Raw genomic sequence first — 17,082 nt, 5'->3', positions numbered from 1 at the left:
TAGGAGCATTGATACAAGAGGTCTTACCTTGCAAGTACATTGTTCCCTGGAAGAGACTACACAAGTGAATAAGGCATTGAAAAAAGGCAGTTTCAAGCTTGCCTTCAACAGTCAGGGCACTGAGTATAAAACTTGGCAAGTCATGTTGCAACTGTATAAATCTTACTTTTGGCCACATTTGGAGTATCATGTACATTTCTGGTTGGCACATTATAGGAAGAGGCTTTGGAGAGGATATCAATGAGGATGATGCCTGGGTTTAAGTGTATTAACTATATAGAACATTACAGCGCAGTACAGGCCCTTCGCCCTTGATGTTGCACCAACCTGCGATACCAATCTGAATCTCATCCAACTTGCACTATTCCATTTTCATCCATATGTTTATCCAATGACTATTTAAATGCCCTAAAAGTTGGCGAGACTACAACTGTTGCAGGCAGGGCATTCCATGCCTTTACTACTCTCTGAGTAAAGAACCTACCTCTGACCACTGTCCAATATCTATTGCCCTTCATAGAGTCATAAAGTCATAGAGATGTTTCAATTTAAAATTATGTCCCCTTGTGCTAGCCATCACCGAGGAAAAAGGCGCTCACTTTCCACCCTATCTAATACTCTGAACATCTTATATGCCCCAATTAAGTCACCTCTCAACCTTCCTTCCCTCTAAAGAAAACAGCTTCAGGTCCTTCAACCTTTCCTTATAAGTCCTTCCTTCCACATCAGGCAACATCCTGGTAAATCTCCTCTCCATTTTTTTCAAAGCTTCCACATCCTTCCTATAATGTGGCGACCAGAACTGTATGCAATACTCCAAATGTGGCCACACCAGAATTTCGTACAACCCCAGCATGACCTCATCCCTCCAAAACTCAATCACCCTACCAAGAAAAGCTAACACACCGTATGTTTTCTTAACAATCCTATCAACCTGGGTGGCAACTTTCAGGAATCTATGTACATGGACACCGAGCTCTGTCTGCTCATCCACACTGCAATAATCTTACCCTTAATCCAGTACCCTGTATTCCTGTTACTCCTTCCAAACCTGAATCACCTCACATTTTTCCGCATCAAACTCCATTTGCCACCTCTCAGCCCAGCTCTGCAGCTGATCTATGTCCTTCTGTAAGCTGTAACATGTTCCAGCACTGTCCACAACTCCATTGACCTTAGTCTCATCCGCAAATTTACTAACCCATCCTTCTATGCTCTCATCCAGGTCATTTATAAAAACGACAAACAGCAGTGGCCCCAAAACAGATCTTTGCGGTACAACTCTAGTAACTGAACTCCAGTTTGAATATTTCCCATCAACCACCATCCTCTGTCTTCTATCATCTAGCCAATGTCTGATCCAAACTGCTAAATCATCCTCAATCCCATACCTCCACATTTTCTGCAATAGCCTACCCTAGGGGACTTTATCAAATGCCTTACTGAAATTCATATATACATCAACCACTTCACCCTCATCCACCTGTTTGGTCACTTTCTCGAAGAATTCAATAAGGTTTGTGAAGCATGACCTACCCTTCACAAAACCACGTTGACTATCCCTCATCAAATTATTCCTTTCTAAATGATTATACATCCTCTTATAATCCTTTCCAACACTTTACCCACAACCGAAGTAAGGCTTACTGGTCTGTAAGTACCAGGGTTGCCTTTACTCCCCTTCTTGAACAAGGGACCAACCTTTGCTATCCTCTAGTCTTCTGGTCCATTCCTGTAGACAATGACAACATAAAGATCAAAGCCAATAGTTCTGCAATCTCCTCCCTAGTTTCTCAGAGAATCCTAGGCCCAGAAATGATCTATTTTCACATTCTCCAGAATTGCTAACACCGCCTCCTTATGATTTCAATCCTGTCTAGTCTCTCAGTATTCTCCTTGTCAACACTGTCTTTTCTCAGTGTGAATACTGATGAAAAATATTCATCTAGCGCCTCTCCCATCTCCTTCGACTGCATGCACAACTTCCAACTACTGTCCTTGACTGGCCCTAATCTTACTTTAGCCATTCTTTTATTCCTGACATACCTATAGAAAGCTTAAGGGTTCTCCTTGATTCTACCTGTCAAAGACTTAACCTCCTCTCCTGGCTCTTTTTCATGCTCCCTTTAGGTCTTCCCTGGCTAACTTGTAACTGCCAAGCGCCATAACTGAGCCTTCACGCCTCATCCTCACATAAGCCTCCATCTTTCTCTTGACAAGAGATTCAACTTCTTTAGTAAACCACAGCTCCCTCGCTCGACCACTTCCTCCCTGCCAGAAGGATATATAGTTATCAAGGACACCCAGTAGCTGTTCCTTGAACAAGGTCCACATTTCAATTGTGCCCATCCCCTGCAGTTTCCTTCCCCATCCAATGCATCCTAAATCTTGCCTAATCATATCATAATTTTCCCGAACTATAACTCTTGCCCTGCATTACATGCCTATCCCTTTCCACTGCTAAAGTAAATATAACCAAATTATCATCACTATCACCGAAGTGGTCACTTACCTCTAAATCTAACACCTGGCCTGGTTCATTACCTAGTACCAAATCCAATGTGGCCTCTTGTTGCTATCTACATACCATGTCAGGAAACTCTCCTGCATACTTTGGACAAAAACTGGCCCATCTAAAGTATTCGAACTACAGCTTTTCCAGTCAATATTTGGAAAGCTAAGGAGAGGTTGGACAAACTTGGGATTGTTTTCACCAGAGCATCACAGGCTGAGGGGCAAATTATGATAAGACCACAATAGGGTGGACAGTCAGACTATTTTTCCCAGGGTGGAAATGTCAAATACAAGGGGACATAGGTTTAATGTGAGAGGGAGAAAATTTAAATGAGATTGCCAAGACAAGTTTTTTTTTAAACAAAGGGTGATAAGTGCTTGGAATGTGCAGCTAGGGAAGGTGGTAGAAACAACGTTTAAGAAGTATTTAGAAAGACACACAAACAGGCAGGGAATAGAGGACAGACGGGATCAGGGGATCAGTTGAGAAATGGCAACATGATTGGCACAAATATGGTGGGCTAAAGGGCTTTTCTTATGCTATCTTATTTCATGTTCTAAGATACCTTAAATTTGGCTCCAGTCTGATTTTAAACTTTGCGTACACAGTTTTTGAAGTACGTGTTACTTTTGTAATAGAAGTTCAATGTACATTCTATATTAAAATTTCTACATTGAAGAATCTTCAAAGCACCCCTTGATAAAATGGAATTTTGAACTAATATGCACCATTCTACTCTTGAATTTTCCTTTCAATCTTATCTTCCACATTGTCAAAAACATACATTTTAATTTTCTTTTAAATTAATAACAATCCTATTCTTTTATCTTTGAAACGTTCACTGGTCTAGAGATGTCTCAACAATTTGATTTATTTGAAGGCTCCCTTTTAGCAACTTACCTGACTCAAGCAGTAAAGCACAGTCAGTCAAGTTGCTTTTAAAAAATGATTCAAAATATCTTCGTTTTAAAAGAAAACCGTGATGCCTTTTTCAACATTCTCATGAAGTATAGGCTTTTTAATTTCCAAATAGTCAGTACTCTGTTTAAATTAACCTATTTTAACTTGTTCCACTTTTAACGGTCAGATGATATGGCCTGCATTCACATTTTGAATTAAAATAAAACGTCAGGTCGGGGATGGGGTCACATCACTCAATTGATACATTTTAAAGTAACATCTTCCAATCCAGCCTCCCTAGTCAATACCAACCTTACCTCAATCCCATCTCTCCAATTTGTGGCTCATGCCTGCAACCTACAATTTGAAACGACTCTTCCTGCTCATCTCATGAACCCTCAGTCACAGACTCAGGAGCAAGAAACAGCAAGGCGAAGGTCAGCAATTTGCAGAGCCACCTCACTGGAGAGTTGGCGAGCTAGAGATTCAGCATGCTGGATAGGTAGCAATTCTAAGAAGACACTTCAATGCATTCCAATTATATATATTAAATTAACTTAACTTGAAAGTAATTTCACTTAAAGATTTAGTAATGTTAAGTATTTCTAATTACTGATATAATGATTTAATGATTTTTATGATGAGAAAAAGCCTACAGAACCTAACAGGAGCTTTTACATTGGTTGTAATGGAAAAATCCAATTAGTGTAATGTTTTCATTTGAAGTTGCTGTTTTCAGAAGTACTACTACAGCTTTAAGCAAGAAATGACGATAGATACAAAAGGGATAATATAACTGGTAGTGGCTTGTAGCATTTTTCTAATTGTTTCATTTGCATTTACTCCACCACCTATTCCAAAGCAATAAGTGCTGGCCTAGACAGTGACACCCAAATCACATGAACAAATATATTTAAAACAATCGCAGGTCAGATTTTATTTCCATCCCTAAATGCCATCAAGCAGGATATGTTGAATCACCTTCATGAGAACTGAATGACTTTTCAGAGGCAAGTTAAGAGTATGGAGTCACATCGGACCACAACCAGCATGCTCACTGGTGTATGAGGACACCTCCAGGTCTCATTTCACATTCACTTCTTTCAATGCCCTGTATGAAATCATTGACTGGAAAATGGCAACAGATTCCAGCGAACAGAATACATAACTTTAACGTTTGTTAGTGGTGATAACCCAATTGTGCACTCGGGTTAAAACCTTATGGTTCAAAGACACCCACAGGTCTTTAAACCGTTTACTCTTTTCCTCCTCTGTACTGGAAGCTATTCTCTCTCAATTTTGCACACGTGTGAATGCACAAGAGTATTCGAGCGACTATATGAAGGACAGACATTGGATAAAGCTATAACACTATGAGAAATGGGAAGAGGAGCAGGTTGTTCAGCCACTCAAGCCTTCTCCACCATTAAATAGGATCATGACTGATCCAACATTCCTCATGTCTACTTTCCAGCCTTTTCCCAGCAATCCTTGATTCCCCTACTGATCAAGAATCTATTTTGGTTTTAAAAGTATGAGATCCCCATAACTCCCCCTGGTGAGGAGTCCCAAAACCCACAACCTTCTGAGAAATTCCTCCTTAGCTCAGTCTTAAATTGATGCAATTTTATTCTGAGACTATGTCTTCTGGTCCAAGACTCTTCCATGTTGGGAAACATCCTTCGGCATTAATCCTGTCAAGCCCCTTCAGAATCATACATGCTTCAATGAGATCACCTGTCATCCTGCTAAACTCCAGTGAGTAAAGTCCTAACTTGTTTAGCCTTTCTTTATTAGAAATACCTCCATACCAAGGATCATCGTAGAGAACCTTTGCTGAACTGTCTCCAAAAAAAATTACCATTAAAAAAGGGGCGAAACTCCTCACAATACTCCAGACGTGGTCTCATCAGCATCTTAAACAGTTGTAGAAAGACTTCCCTATTCTTATACTCCAAGTGAAATAAGGACCAACAATCCATTTCCATTCCTGATTACCCTTTGCACCTGTGTGTTAGCTTTCTGTGCTTCAAGTCTCTTTGCGTTGCACTTTTCTCCAACATCTCAGTTTAAGTAATGCTGTTCTTTTGTTTCCCTTTCCAAAATGACTACCTTCACATTTTCCCACATTATACTCCTTTTTCTTGCCAACATTTGCCCACTTACTCAACCTATCAATGTCTTGGTGTATCCTGTTGATACACATTTCACAGCATGGCTTTCCACCTACTTTTGCGTGGTCTGCAAATCTGACTACAGCACATTTACTTCTTTCCTCCAAGTCATTTACAAATATTGTCAACAGTTGTGGTCCCAGGACTGATCCCACTGGAATATCATTGGCTACAGGTTGCCAAAAAGAACCCCTTACTTTCAAATTAAGTTAACTTATAAACACAGCTGACAAGCATGCTGAGTCTCTAGTTTGCCAACTCTGCAGCGGGTGGACACGCCAACTCCAACTCACTGTTTCCTACCCATTAGTCAAATCTCTATCTACGTCAACTTAGTTAAAAATCCAGGCCAGGAGGCATGGCACATTGGGGAAACCGAGCAAAGGCTACGACAACGGATGAATGGGCACCGCATAACAATTAACAGACAGGAGGGTTCCCTCCCAGCTGGGGAACACTTCAGTGGTCCAGGACATTCAGCTTCGGACCTTCGGGTGACCATCCTCCAAGATGGACTTCGGGATAGGCAGCAGAGGAAAGTGGGCGAGCAGAGGCTGATAGCTAAGTTCGGTACCCATAGGGAGGGCCTCAACCTGGACCTTGGCTTCATGTCACATTACAGGTGATCACCATTGCACCACACACACACACACACGACACTCTGCACCCACTACACACACACACTTTCTCACTCACAACCCCCACACCCCAGACAGACAGACAGACACACACAGACAGACAAAGACCCACATGCACACATATTTTGTGGGGTGAATTTGTACTTGCAGAGTTACATTGCAAGTTGTTCAAACTTGCAGTTTGTTCAAAAACTGCATACATTCACGTAGAACTCTGAGCTCAAAAACTGCATGAATTTATGTAAAATTTATGTTATCTCACTTTTTAAATTAGAATCAATCTAAACAGCAGGTCATAGACAGAGAACCCAGGGGCTAACACCTTCAACATATGGGTAAAAACAATGACTGCAGATGCTGGAAACCAGATTCTGGATTAGTGGTGCTGGCAGAGCACAGCAGTTCAGGCAGCATCAGAGGAGCAGCTCCTTGGATGCTGCCTGAAGTGCTGTGCTCTTCCAGCATTACTAATCCAGAACCTTCAACATATTGTCTTGCTATCACCATTGTTAACAGCTAACCTGAGAATGCAACTTTTTAAAAAAAAGGGGTTTGTGATTTACACATGAAAGTAGTGAAACTATCACTGTATTCTAACAGATGAAAGGCTTAACAGACAATCAATTTTTCAATGTATAATTTCAGTTACATCACACTGCAAATTTTTCCTATAAATTCTGTGTTACAATCGAGCCCTCCACAATCACCTGGTGAAGGAGCGTCACTCAGAAAGCTAGTGTGCTCCCAATTAAACCTGTTGGACTATAACCTGGTGTTGTGTGATTTTTAACTTTGTACACCCCAGTCCAACACCAGCATCTCCAAATTATGGCAATATATTAAGTCCAACACCCTGGAAGTCTTAAGATTTAATCTTCGGTGAGGTACCTTGTGAAACGCCTACTGGAGGTCCAACTACAATGCATCTACTGGCTTCTCTCTACCTATTTTGGTTGCAATTTCCTTCATAATTGATTCCAACATTTTCCCAACAAGTAAATGCCATGTCTTGATTTTTCTCAATTAGCAGATAACAAAATCACACAGATATTTGAGATGAAAATCAGTGTGAGAAATTGTGCCCATAGTCAGGGAGAGTGTTGGTTCTGTGGGATGGAGAGAGGAGTTGGGTCAATTATACCTAGTTTACAGTCTCTTCATTCTACAGTAAGCCAGGAGTGATGGGAAGTTTGAATTACTTTAATATTTCATGTTTCCTGCTCTAACATACAGTTGGGGACTGGCTTAGAGGATTCCAGTCACCAGGTTTCAACTTCATGGAAAGATCCTGCAAGGTCATTTGCATCAGGACGACTGTATTGTTCTGATGAGTAACTGCTTTTTAAGTAAATATTTAAGCAATTGAATGGGATTAATTAATTGACTGGAGAGATATTATGGGGAAACAGATGGGACTGGTATAGAAACAGCTACTAGATCAAATTTTTGCTGTCATTGCACAGTCTCTGACAGGCTCTGCATATAAATTAGCAATCTATTCAGAAACACAGATGATTTAATGGTGCTTTTGTGGTGCAGTGGCAGAGTCTTAACCAGGACGAGTTCAAGTCCCACCTGATCTAAAGATGTGACGCAATATATCTGGACAAGTTGATTTTAAAATTAAAAAAATGCTGAGTTCTTAACAGCTGATTTATACAAAAAAGACAAAGTAGTTAATAAATTCAATCCACAGAAAAAAAAATAGCCTTGGCTAGCATTTCACTGAAAAGCCTTGAATCCAAGTTGGCATCAACTGCCATCGAAGTTGCTACAGAGACCATCTTCCTACCAGAAGATCAAGGACAACATCTCCTTACGTGATCCAGTGATGCTTCTATCAAATGCCTCGGAAAGTTTCAAATATTCTGTCAGAACATTGTGTATAAGAGTTGGGATGTCACATTGCAGCTGTACTTTAGTGAAGCCACTTTTAAAAAAAAATGCGTACTATTCTAGTTGCCCTCCTATAGGAAGAATTTTGTTAAACTTGAGAGGGTGCAGAAAATATTTATTTGCTTACTTACAGGACTGGAGGGCTTGAGTTATAGGGAGAAGCTGACTAGGTTATGGCTTTTTATTTATGAGGTGTCAGAGGCTGAGAGGTAACCTTATAGTAATTTATAATATGATGAGCAGCACGGATAAGGTGAATAGCCTAGGTTCTTTTCCTTGGGTGGAAACTAGAGGGCATAAGTGTAAAGTGAAAGGGGCAAGATTTAAAAAGATTCTGAGGGGTAACTTTTTCACACAGAGGATGCTGTGTGTATGGAATGAGCTGCCAGAGGAAGTGGTGGAGGCGAGTACAATTATTACATTTAAAAGGCATCTGGATGGGTATATGAATAGAAAGTGTTTAGAAGGATATGAGCCAAACGCTAGCAAATGGGACAAGTTGAGATTTGGATGTCTGGTCGGCATGGATGAGCTCGACCAAACTGTCTGTTTCCATGCAGTATGACTCTATTAACTGTGCTACATAAAGTGGGGTGGTAAAGGTAATTTCCAACGCCATGTTAATGTCTTTATGCATTATTTACCTCACATCTAGAACAGTATCTCCACATTTTAGATATATCTGAACTAAATCTTCCTGACCAGGTTTACAGACAGTGTTTCTAGGGCTTCATTTTGAAATTTGATGAAAAAGTAGATTCAATTTTCACTTCAGCTATTTCTATCTGTATGAAACACAATTTAAAAAACTTAAATCCTAAAAGTCAGTGTTATGAAAATTACTTTGGAACTCAGGACTATAAGCCCAAGCACCCTGCATTGAATACATAGAGCATAGAATAGTATGGCACAGTACAGGCCCTTCAGCCCACAAAGTTGTGCTGAGCATTTATCTTAATCTAAGATCAACCTAACCTATACATACCTCAATTTACTGCCGTCCATGTGCATGTGCAAGTCTGTAATGTCTCTGACTGTATTACCACTGCAAGCAGTGCATTCTGTGCACTCGCCACTCTCTGGTGCACGCACGCATACACAATAATTATCAAGTAAGTATCAGGTAACATTCTTCACCCAGTACATCATGACTACAGGTTTGCCTCAAAAGCAGTGCTGTGATTTTAAAAATTGCTGTGCTGTTGTACCACAGTTAGTCCAAACTTTACAAACGCCATTGCTGTACACTCTGGTTTTGCTTATAACAAATTAAAGAATAGACTGAAAATTATTTGGTATAAAACAATGTGATCATGGGTGCTATTTCTATGGATTTGAAATTAAACAATTCTCATAAAGAGCTTCTACAGACGCAATGGTTTTCTCCTGTACTAGACAATTCAATAACTCTAGGATGCATTCTAATGCACTTACCTCTTCTGCTGCAAACTTCAAAACAGCTGTGAAAGGTGTGACTTCAGGCACACTCAATCTGAAACACAATGATGTATACAGTCTTACTATCAGAATGTGACTACATTTCAATTTCTTATTCAATAACCTGGACTAAGACATTTTACAGATGAAAATTGGAAGAGAGGGGAAACATTTATAATAACAGAATGATAACAATCTTTATTCATTAGTTTAAAATGACTAAACATGAGATAAGAATAAATAGTGGAAAGTTTTGGGAACAAGTAGTCCAAAGACAGTTGCTTCTACAAGCAGGCCGCATTATGAATGATACTTTCATAACAATATCATCTGCAAGCACACTGTTGGTCACTCAATCTCTGACAATGTTGAAAGTGGAGAGCTGGCTTGTGGAAGGGGGTGTAGGAATGCTGTTTGCAATGTCTGGGTTATACAATTTTAAACTGGTCTTCATTAACAATTTATTATCACAAACAGAAGTAATTACACACATCTTGCTAGTAGATGTAAAGTTATAATGTACTGCAAATTATAATTATTTGCTCTTATTGAGTATATTATAATTGCTGTATGACAGTTACTTATCACCTGAGCACTCAAAGGAAAACATGCACTGCATCAAAAACACAAAAATGCACCCAACACTACTAATCAATTTTAGAAATCTTACATAAATACAAACATTTTCAAATTAAACTGATGTTTCAAATTAAACAAAAGCATCATAAATGTGTTGAAAATAACAATGTATTTAAATATTCAAAACACAAAAAATATTTCCATGGCAAGGTCAGGAAGATACAAATTAGGAACAGGAATAGGCCACTCAGTCCCTTGAATCTGCTTCATTATTCAATAGGATCACAATCATTCTGATTATTCTGCATGCCTGCTTACCTCTGATTGCTTTTTTGTCTTAAAACCTTTCATTCTTTTGCTTATCAAAAATCTAGCTACCTACTCAGGCTACTTTCAGGAATCAGTAAAGTCATGGAAGATAGTGGGTTTTGAGAAGATTTGTAGCTCAGGTTGAGGTTCTGTAAGTTTGCTCGCTGAGATGGAAGGTTCATTTCAGACCTTCTGGCACCATACTAAGTAACATCATCAGTGAGCTGCTGGATGAAGCACGGCCTACTTTTTATTTCTGTGTTTAGGTTTCCTTGGGGAAACAAATTAGAGAAAACGTTCAAGACCATCAATAATATCATTACTGGCATAAAATTCACTAAAAAGAGGAGGAAAACAACAGCAAATTGCCATTCCTAAATGTCGCAGTAGAGCGAACAGCCAATGGGGAACTTCAAACCAGCGTCTACAGGAAAACAATACATAACTTCCGAATACTGAACTACAGAAGCAATCATCCCAACACCCACAAATGAAGCTGTATTAGAACATTATTTCAACAAGCTACGACACACTGCAGCACAGAAGAACAATGAAGAACAGAGGAAAATCACCAAGTGTATTCAAAATGAACAGATACCTAATGAACACAGTCTGCCAATTTCTCAGCAATAAACCCAAACAAGCAGACAAAACATGCCCAGAAACCCTAACCACTCTCCCCTACATCAAAGACATCTCGAAAATGACTGCCAGACTACTCAGACCTCTTGGTATTGCGGTAGCCCACAAACTCACCAACACGCTAAAACAGCAGCTAATGAACTTGACAGACAACCAGCAAAACACATTGACTTGGATCCCATTTACCACCCTCTGAGAAAAAGAACAGGAAATGACACCACCACGGAAATGACATCACCAACCCAAGGAAACCTAAACATATAAGAAAAAGCGGGCCATGCCACCAGTGCCTTTGATGATGTTACCTCGTATGGTGATGAAACGTCTGAAAACAAATCTTCCAGCTCAGCAAGCAAACTTAAGAGTCATGGAAGATGTCATCAGCAGCACAAGCAAGTGGCACTTGCTCTGCACTGAAGCAATGACTTCATCATTGATGCTCAGTCTGGGAAATGCTAGAATCTGAACTCATTACAACTTTGGTCTAAACATGAAGAAATTAAAACTCCAGAGATGAAGAAAGAGCAACCGCCCTGAAGTACAAAGCAGCATTTGGAATGAATGGCACCAAGGAGCACACAGTAAACATGAATCATGGGAAAACTTTCCACCAGTTGGAATCAAACCTAGCACACAGGATGATGATTGTGGTTGTTGATGGACAATCACCTCAGTCCCAGGTCATCAATACAAGAGCTGTTCAGGGCAGTGTCCTGAGCTCAACCATCCTTAGCTGCTTTGTTAATGACCTTCCCTCCATCATAAGGTCAGAAGTGGGGAAATATGATGGTTGCACAACACTCAGCATCATTTTCAAGTCCTCAGATAGTTACACCTCACTAGGGTAGCACTCGGAAATCAAGTTTGGCTCTTCCCGATGTTATCACACAGTTAAAAAATTTATCAAAGTAAACAAGAATTTCCCAATTTCCTGTCTTTTAGACGCCAGCAAACTGAGGTCTTGGACCACATTGCTGTTCCTAACAAGAATTTCTATTTATTACAAATAAGTAAATTCTAGCTACAGGAAACAATTGTGAACTGTTGACATAAAATGTTAAAACTGTCATCTCTAAACACAGAGAGAGATAGACAAAACACATTGGTGCAATGGTTGGACGAGAAATAAAACTGGGATAACAAGTCAATGGCCTGTTCCACAGGGTTTACTGAAATTATCCTGTTGCTTGCACAGACTTGATGTCCTTCAGTCCATCCTCACAGAAGGTATAGGTGATATGCTCACCACTTGTAAAACCTGACTTCCTGGGTGAAAGCAACAGCCTACAGTAACTAGTGGGAGAAGATAGCTATCTTCCTTCAGCTATTATCTACTGCAGAGAAACATCATCTCCCCTTCCAGTAATATTATTCACATCCACAAACTATTGAGCTCCCCAGGAACTAACCACATAGTTGTTGGCAAGCAGAAGGCATTTAATATCCACATCTGGTCACAGCTTCACCATAAGATATTTGTTACTGGATAAATCTTATTTTGTACATATCCCCCAGTGCCAGCCTGTCTGCAATCCTTGAACAAAGCATCAGTGCGAACATCACTTACAATCAGTTTTGGTAACTTCCCTTAAAAAGGGCAGTAATCCATTCCACAACCCTCAGATCAAAACAGTCCTTTATCTCCTTTTAGCTAGAACAACAGCAAAATAAAAAGATGTAGTCTTTACAAAATACTGAAGCAGCTTGTGTTCATCTGCAGCAACTTGAATATCATCTAATAAGAAGTGACATGTCATAACATCACATATTGAATCTAACTATTCCCCCATCTATTCAATACTGTGTCTAAAAGAGGTCAGACGCTAGGAATATTGTGGAGAGTAGCTCATGCTCTGTTTCCCCAATTCTGAATTAGAGTGGTGCTGGAAAAGCACAGCAGTTCAGGCAGCATCTGAGGAGCAGGAAAATGGACGTTTCGGGCAAAAGCCCTTCATCAGAAATAGAGCCCTCTATTTCTCTGGTTTCCAGCATCTGCAGTCATTGTTTTTATCTCTGTTTCCCCAATATCTTTCTACCAATTACAAGGCACAAATCAGGAATGTTGCGGAATATTCTTCACATCTCTGTTTGAGCACAGGCCATACAACATTCAAGAGGCTTAAAACCTTCCTGAACAATGCAGCCCACTGTCTCACTGCCAACTGCCTTCAACCTTCACTCCCCTCACCAGTGACATATAGTGACAGCAGTGTACACCATTTTATAACGCACTGCAGCAAAACACCAAGGATCCTCCTACAGCATCTTTCAAATCCATGACATTGACTGCCTAGAAGTGGACAGAAAATGCATGGCTACACCATCTCTAAGTTTCCACCTAAGCCACACACATTTCTGACTTACAAGAATAAGGGCATTTCTTTAATGTCTTGAAATGCAGAGATAATTTTACGATTCTTTTCTGAATCGGATAACATGAATTATTCATAATTTTGATGGTCTAACTTTTTTCAGATCTAACAACTTAAAGATTTCTCTTTCAAACTCACCTGGCTTGAAAGCTTTCCAGACTAATGGTCACTTCTGCCAAAGATACTGGTTCCCTGAACTGATACTCATGCTAAAAGAAATAATTTTCCCTTTGAACAAAAGCCTTGTTTCCTTCAAAACAAAGCCAATAGTTTTTATCTGTTAGCTTTGTCTGTCAAACTCTAAAGTATGAACATCTCTATTAACAGGACAGAGGTTTCTCCCAGGCACTTAACAGCAGTTATATGTTTTCTTGAAACTGTGTGCCAGATCCCACTTTATAGTATGTTGTACCATTATCACTGTCAGGTTACCTGTACACAACTCTCAAACAACTTGTTGTCTATTGTTCTCATCTCTACTAAAATTGCTTTGACATCCTTGTTTACTGAAATTAGGTCACCCCTCTTCTGTGCTAAAAAGGCCATTTACAGTCACCTCTCTACCTCTGTCAAGTTTGTTTCCTAAATGTCACATTCAGGTGCCAATCTATGCTATTCAGTAACCATGTCTCTGTAATGGTTGTCAGATCACACTGATTTGCAATACCAGTTCATCAGTTTTGTTGCAGTTGCTACATGCATTCAAGTTCTAAGGTGAATACTACAAATATTACATTTAATAATAGTAACTAAAATAATGAATCATTTAACTATCAATGACAAGTATTTTTAAAACCACCTCAAATGATTAGAACATAGGAAAGTACAGCACAGAACAGGTCCTTTGGCCCATGACGTTGTGCCGAGGTTTAATCCTAATGTAAAAAAACTTAACCTCTGCATCCCACAACTCACTGCTCTCCATGTGCTTGTCCACCAGTCGCTTAAATGTCCCTAATGACTCTGCTTCCACGACCACCACTGGCAACGCACTCCATGCATTCACAACTCTCTGCGTAAAGAACCTACCTCTGACATCTCCTCTATACCTTTCCCCTAATATCTTAAAACTATGACCCCTCGTACCTGTCAATCCTGCCTTAGGGAAGTGTCTCTGGCTATTGACTATCTATTCCTTCATTATCTTGTATACCTTATATAGAATAGTGGAGCAGGTTTGATGAACTGAGGATTCACTTGGCTGGAGTGAGGACTGTAGATTAGAGTCGAGTGTGGGGTGCTGAAAGAGCACAGCAGGTCAGGCAGCATCCAAGGAGCAGGAGAATAGACTCTTCAGGCAAAAGCCCTTCAACAGGAATGAGGCAGGGAGCCTAGGCAGCCAGCCAGCCTCATTCCTGATGAAGGACTTTTGCCTAAAACGTCGATTCTCCTGCTCCTTGGATGCTGCCTGACCTGCTGCGCTTTTCCAGTACCACACTCTAGACCCTGAATGATTCACTTCTCAAATCCTATTGCTTGTGATCATGCATTAAAATGATGAAAAAGTGTTCCAGGCCACGAAGTACCAGCTCTCAGAGACTATTCTTAGCCATACTAACTTACACTTTGTAAGGCAACTTTGGATCCGATGTCAACGTGATTTTAAATGTGACCTTTGACCTGAGAAAAAGCATAGAATTAGTGAGCCTCCACCAGCTGTTCAGTCACAATATATTACTTATTAAAACAAATAATAACCTAACCAACCAACATAAAATGAATTACATATATAAAAAGGTGCTAGTATCAGTGTTTGTCTGTGATTATGAACTGGTTTAAGCAGTATCAAAATTGGAACAGGAGACAGGTGGAAGGGGGCATCAATGGGCAATGTCAACACCAAAATGACTAACAGGGGTTAATACCCTGCAAATCCCTGAGAGTGTACCAGCAAGTGGCACAGGACAGGGTTACTTTTTTATATTAAAGACTGAGTGACATCCAACCAGTCAAAGCCCCATGTCCACACACCCCCCCCATCCCCCATCCCCCATCCCTCATCCCTCAGATTATCTTCTCCCTCAATCCTCCAACTCTCACCATTCTCTCTCTCTCTCTCATCCACTCCCCCCACCTCCATTGTTCTCTCTTTACCCCCGATTGTTTCCCCACACCCCAACTCACACTGTGGCCCGTCTGCCCTCCCGCTGTCCATTCTCCCACACCCATTGTTCTTTCCCGCTCTCCCCCTCGCGCGCTCGCTCTCTCTCCCCCGGATTGTTTCCTCACATTCCCGCGCCCTGGCTCCCCTCCTGTTGCACCCCGCCCCCCACTCACATTATTCTTCCCCTCAATTGTTCCCGAGCGCCCTCTGACCCGGACGTGGCAGCGCTATCACACGTCAACGCATCTAGCGAGGACCCCGGCACCTGTCGCTGTCTACATCACTGCCTATCAGAAACTGTGCGTTTCCGGATAATCAAGTGAAAATAAAAGTCACCCATTTAAGTGACTTTGATTTTTATCATTATTAATATTCGGTTCGTTTTGCGGTGCTGCCATACTCTTCCCTAAGCACCCATATTTAGCAGGCGCGTGTTGGACATCTAGCACAAGAGGAAATGTCAAGTAGAGCTTGTCGTAGTTACAATTTGCTGAGTGTTCTTGCTGCAGGGTTTACTTGTTCACTTTAAATTACCTGTTTGAAAGTTTATTTGTAAAAATCAAGGCTATTCCAATTCTTGGTTCTATACCTCCAGTTTACTTCACTCCCTATTGCTGTTTTGTGTCACATTTTTCTCTCTTGATCCTTTGAGCAGGAGGTGGGGGCAATTGGTATCATTGGTCACATCACAGCCTGACAGTAAAGTCAGTCATCTGCTTGTTGATTACCTCCAACTCCTCACTATCAAACTTCTTCATCTGAAGAAAACTCTCATGCAACGTGACCAGATATTCAAAATCTGGAAGCCTTACTGCAACTGTATAAGGTGCTGGTGAGGCCATATCTGGAGAACGCTGGGCAGTTTTGGTCCCTTTATTTAAGGAAAGATGTCATTTTATTGGAAGTAGTTCAGAGAAGTTTCATTAAGATGATCCCTGGTATGGTGGGATTGTCTTATGGGCAAAGACTAAACAGCTTAGGATACTACTCACTGGAGTTTAGAGCATCGCAGGTGACTTCATTGAAACTTTATAGGATTTTTAATGAGTTTTACAGGGTAAACACTGAAAGGATGCTTCCCTTCTGGTGAGAGTCTAGGTCAGAGGGTATAGTGTCAGATTAAAGGGGCAGCAATTTAAGACTGAGATGAAGAGGGTTGTGAGTCTTTGGAACTCCTTCCTGCAGTGATCTGTGGGGGCAGGATGTTTGAGTATGTTTAAGGTTGAGCTACCTTAGTAGGGGAATTAAGGGTTATGGGGTAAGAACAGGAAAGTGAATCTGAGGAATGTTGGATCAGCTATGATCCTGTTGTAAGGTGAAGTACACTCAAGCGGCCACATATGCGACTCCTATTCCTATTTCTAATGGTCTTCATTTTAACTGGATTTGACAACTGCTATATACGGTATCAATTTTTGGTGTTTATTTTCTACAATCCAGCTCCATTCTTCCTTTCTTTCTCAAACACTCATACTGCTTACTTGTAGGGAATACACCAGCTGCTATTGTAAGCATA

The 17,082-nt window shown here is 40.5% G+C and overlaps 1 protein-coding gene across 2 annotated transcripts in view; it reads right to left on the bottom strand.

Moving 5' to 3' along the window:
* Nucleotides 1-15,820, bottom strand: part of ufm1 (ubiquitin-fold modifier 1) — a 42,513-nt gene extending 26,693 nt beyond the window's left edge. The window contains exons 1-3 of one of the 2 annotated variants that reach the window (XM_060826789.1): nucleotides 15,740-15,820; nucleotides 15,026-15,082; nucleotides 9,558-9,615 (exon numbers count right to left, since the gene is read on the bottom strand). In XM_060826789.1, the coding sequence (XP_060682772.1) occupies nucleotides 9,558-9,615; nucleotides 15,026-15,082; nucleotides 15,740-15,741 (117 nt within the window). In that variant the 5' untranslated portion in view covers nucleotides 15,742-15,820. The other variant, XM_060826790.1, reaches the window with a different exon arrangement.
* Between the last annotated feature and the right edge of the window lie 1,262 nt (nucleotides 15,821-17,082).

The sequence above is a fragment of the Hemiscyllium ocellatum genome, chromosome 6 (assembly GCF_020745735.1).
Source record: "Hemiscyllium ocellatum isolate sHemOce1 chromosome 6, sHemOce1.pat.X.cur, whole genome shotgun sequence".
In the NCBI taxonomy this organism is placed as follows: domain Eukaryota; kingdom Metazoa; phylum Chordata; class Chondrichthyes; order Orectolobiformes; family Hemiscylliidae; genus Hemiscyllium; species Hemiscyllium ocellatum.
Note: the sequence above shows the minus strand (reverse complement) of the source record. Positions and strands in the feature narration are given on the sequence as shown.